Genomic DNA, 3,903 nt, shown 5'->3' with positions numbered 1-3,903 from the left:
GTATGTATGTATGTATGTATGTATGTATGTATGTATGTAAGTGTGTCTGTAAGTTTGTATGTATCTTTACATAAATCTGCGTGTGCGTGTCTAGACCACACACTATGCTAAACTTGGTTAGGGTAGATTATATGACACCACTTACACCAGTCTACGTTACAATACACTACAGCAATGTATTGCTCTTTGAAACAAAACTCAAATATATCTCTCACGGATTAATACGCGTCTAGTAACACATTTTAATTCATCTCAGAATAAAATCACTCTTAACATTATTATAGAAACGCGTGAACCTATTCCAAGAACGAGGATATAATGCGTTAGAAGCCTTTATTAGCCATATCATCTGTTCAGACGCTATAACCGTTACTACTCTAATATAAGGGCCAGAATGCTGAATATATGTCAGCGTGGCGGCACAACCCCTACACGGTTTGTCTGGCACCGTGAAGTTGTTAGAAATATCTATTTTCGATGTCGCTTTTAAAGCACATGCGAAGGCCAAAAAAATACGCCTGTTAAACATAGTAATGTTTAATAATTTTTTTTAAATAATTTTTTTAAAATAATTTTTTAATAATAATAGGCTTTAAGAACTGACTCTTTGCCTGAACGTTTACGATTGTAAACACACACACAAATCACTATCAGCGTGAGATGAGATACGCATAGAGAGCATAACAAGTACAATATGTCTACGAATGTGCGCGATGTTGACCGTAATGCGTTTAATAACACTTGATTACTTACCTTTATGCATGCGATTTAATTTAATCACTCCGGATCATGAATCGTTGCGGAGAGTGCTCGTCACACATCTCATGAATGATGTTAAAACATGATATGAATAATGATGATAATAATGACGTATTCACGGACACGCGGTTTCACAGAACTGTCTAGAGGTTAAAATTATTTTCACGTTTAAAGTGATTACGTCGTCACCGTGAATAGTAAAAGTAAAAAGATATTTTCACTTTTTCACAAAATGTAAGTGATTCTGTTCACTTTTTATCGTTAAATTGCTGCATTGTACTTCTTATTTTACTATATTGTTCGATGTAAACATACACTCGTGACTCATACATAGCCCGTAGCAAGCAATTAATGTCAGGAACACTAATATCATGAAATATCGTCCAGGTTTTCTTTGATTTTTAACTAGTTTAGAAACAATCTTATCAGGTAAGAATTTGACGATACATTTAGTCCCGTTAGTACTTAATTTTAATGAAAAAAAATGGCAACAAACATTTTACAAAATATACACCATAGAAAATTCGTGACGTAGTCAATTTAAGATTTATTAGTGTGATTTTTTTACGTCATGATGTTTTGTAGACGGTTATCACGTGCGTCATCGCCCTCGTCATTATTTCATCCCTTATTGTATAGCTTATTTGAAAATTGAACCGATAATTTGAAAATTGCATCTACGGTTAGTTTCCGGGCTATTTGTATCCAGTCTGGATCAGAGTGTTTATATTTATATATACGTGGGGAAGCAGTATCCCTATATCATTCCCGGTGTATCTTAAACTCTCATTTTACATATTTTCGAGTGTACCTATCTACCTATTCTATATAGTGGGTCATGGCTATTGATATCCGTTTTGAAATACGGGCACTTTTTGGCTCCTAATTGGAGGAGGCTGACTGTTTATATCTATAGGGTGGACTATGCCCAGTAATTTTCGGGGGTGCAGCGTAGGCAGGCCATGGGAGAAACAGTAGATATGACAGAAATTCCTCTCTGTATACAAATGACGTCTATATAAATGAACGTATGCTTGCATTCCAAATTCGTAGACCACTTTGTAGTTCGCACCACACGACAATTCCTACTTTACCCCTCCCCGCTGTACTTTATAACTGTATACCTCCTTTTAAACACTACCCATAAGCACTTGGAGCGTTTCAATAAAATATAATGCTAAATACATACGAAATCTATTTACTACCAAAGTCTTAATACTTATCTACTCTCTTTCGCCTATTATTGCCGACAATTTCCTGTAAATGCCGTCCAAATGCTCATCTGCAACACACATGTACACCGCACGCACGCTGCCGCACTCTGACACATAAATATATAGTTATGTGTATTTATTTATAGTTATTTTCGTGCTATATATTTATGTGTCAGTGTGCGGCAGCGTGCATGCGTTGTACATGTGTGTTGCAGATGAGCATTTGGACGGCATTTACAGGAAATTGTCGGCAATAATAGGCGAATAATTTTATTGAAACGCTCCAAGTGCCTGTGTTCTCCCCATCCCCCCGACGCCTGCTCCTTCGTGATGTTAGAATGAAAGCGCGTTGCATGCATGCTCACGATTTTATTTGAGCAGTATTCCCGAGTGTAGAAACTGCACATTTGATGTTTAGTTTTCGTTTTTCATTCGAAGGAGCACATGCTTGTCCGATCGAAGTTGCTTGTACTGTTTCGTTGTACTGTTTCGCTATTGCCTAATACTATAGATGAGGATAGGCATGCTAGTAGCATAAGGGATTGTACGGGGGATGGACGGAGATGGAAAGCACGGAGGTTTCCTGAGGGACCAGGTGATTGGGATGAGTAAGTTACTGCTCACGGCGGTAAGAATGAGCACAGATTCGAGTTGCAATTTCAATCTTGTCTGTCTAACCCCCTCGGCTGCATAATTCTGTCCATTATTGGGGGGGCGTGCTGGATATACAACCTGTTTGGCCTGCATCTATGACAAATACGACATACGCATATACGCTCTTCTATGACACTATTTGTCATAAGAAGATTCTTCCTATGACAAATATTGTTGTATGGGTTGTGCGCATCATAGGAGTTTAGGAGCGCTATTATGTACGCAAGCAGTGAATTTCAGCTGTAAAGCGGAACGAAGTTGACTCGCCAATATTTGTCATAGGAAGAATATTCCTATGATTTCACTATATGACAAATAGTGTCATAGGAGAGCGTATATGCGTATGTCGTATTTGTCATAGATGCAAGCAGAACATGTTATGATATAAGAGGGTGTTTGGAGAGGGATGCCATGACGATAGGGATGCAATAAGAACGATGCTGGGAGGGGATGCTGTATACTGCAAAAGATGCAAGTGCTGGGTTCACGGAAGCTGGGAAAGCGATGCCACGAGGGATGCGGGCGCTGTGCCACAAAAGCTTGGCATGGCTTCGTCGTCGTCATCGTCGTCGTCGGTGCTGCTGCTGCTGCTGCAGCTGCTGCTGATGATGATGATGATAATGCTTTGTGACTCTTTGCTGCAGGCGGGAAGGGGGCTTCACCAATGCGGACATCAGAGCAGGGTGCTCTGTCCGTGTCAGTGCGGCGCAGGCGGTTTGAATCCTCTGCTTCCTCGGCCAGTAGCTCCCCCGGTAGCTGCATCAAAGGTACACACACCTAGTTTATCTCTTACTTCCTCACTTCCTCACTCTCTTACTCCTTCAGCCGGTAGCTTCCCCTGGTACCTGTATCAAAGATACACACACCTAGTTTACCTCTCACTCCCTTACTTTCTCACTTCCTTGCGCTCTTGCTCCTTTAGCCGGTAGCTTACCAAGTAGCTGCAGCAAAGGTACACACACCTAGTTTACCTCTCACTCCCTTACTTTCTCACTTCCTTGCGCTCTTGCTCCTTTAGCCGGTAGCTTACCAAGTAGCTGCAGCAAAGGTACACACACCTAGTTTACCTCTCACTCCCTTACTTCCTCACTTCCTTGCTCTCTTGCTCCTTCAGTCGGTAGCTTACCCGGTAGCTGTATCAAAGATACACACACCTAGTTTACCTCTCACTCCCTTACTTTCTCACTTCCTTGCGCTCTTGCTCCTTTAGCCGGTAGCTTACCAAGTAGCTGCAGCAAAGGTACACACACCTAGTTTACCTCTCACTCCCTTACTT

At 40.9% G+C, this 3,903-nt stretch overlaps 1 protein-coding gene across 1 annotated transcript in view; it reads left to right on the top strand.

Annotated features, from left to right (window-relative positions):
• Positions 1–2,526: 2,526 nt before the first annotated feature.
• Positions 2,527–3,903, top strand: part of LOC106816809 (trichohyalin-like) — a 34,547-nt gene continuing 33,170 nt past the window's right edge. Inside the window, exons 1-2 of the mRNA XM_014821440.1 lie at positions 2,527–2,581; positions 3,272–3,394. Coding sequence (XP_014676926.1) covers positions 2,527–2,581; positions 3,272–3,394 — 178 coding nt within the window. The remainder of the gene's footprint in view (positions 2,582–3,271; positions 3,395–3,903) is intronic.

Source organism: Priapulus caudatus, unplaced genomic scaffold, assembly GCF_000485595.1.
Source record: "Priapulus caudatus unplaced genomic scaffold, Priapulus_caudatus-5.0.1 Scaffold1493, whole genome shotgun sequence".
Lineage (NCBI taxonomy): Eukaryota > Metazoa > Priapulida > Priapulimorpha > Priapulimorphida > Priapulidae > Priapulus > Priapulus caudatus.
The sequence above is the reverse complement of the archived record's forward strand: the minus strand, read 5'-3'. Positions and strand labels throughout refer to the sequence as shown.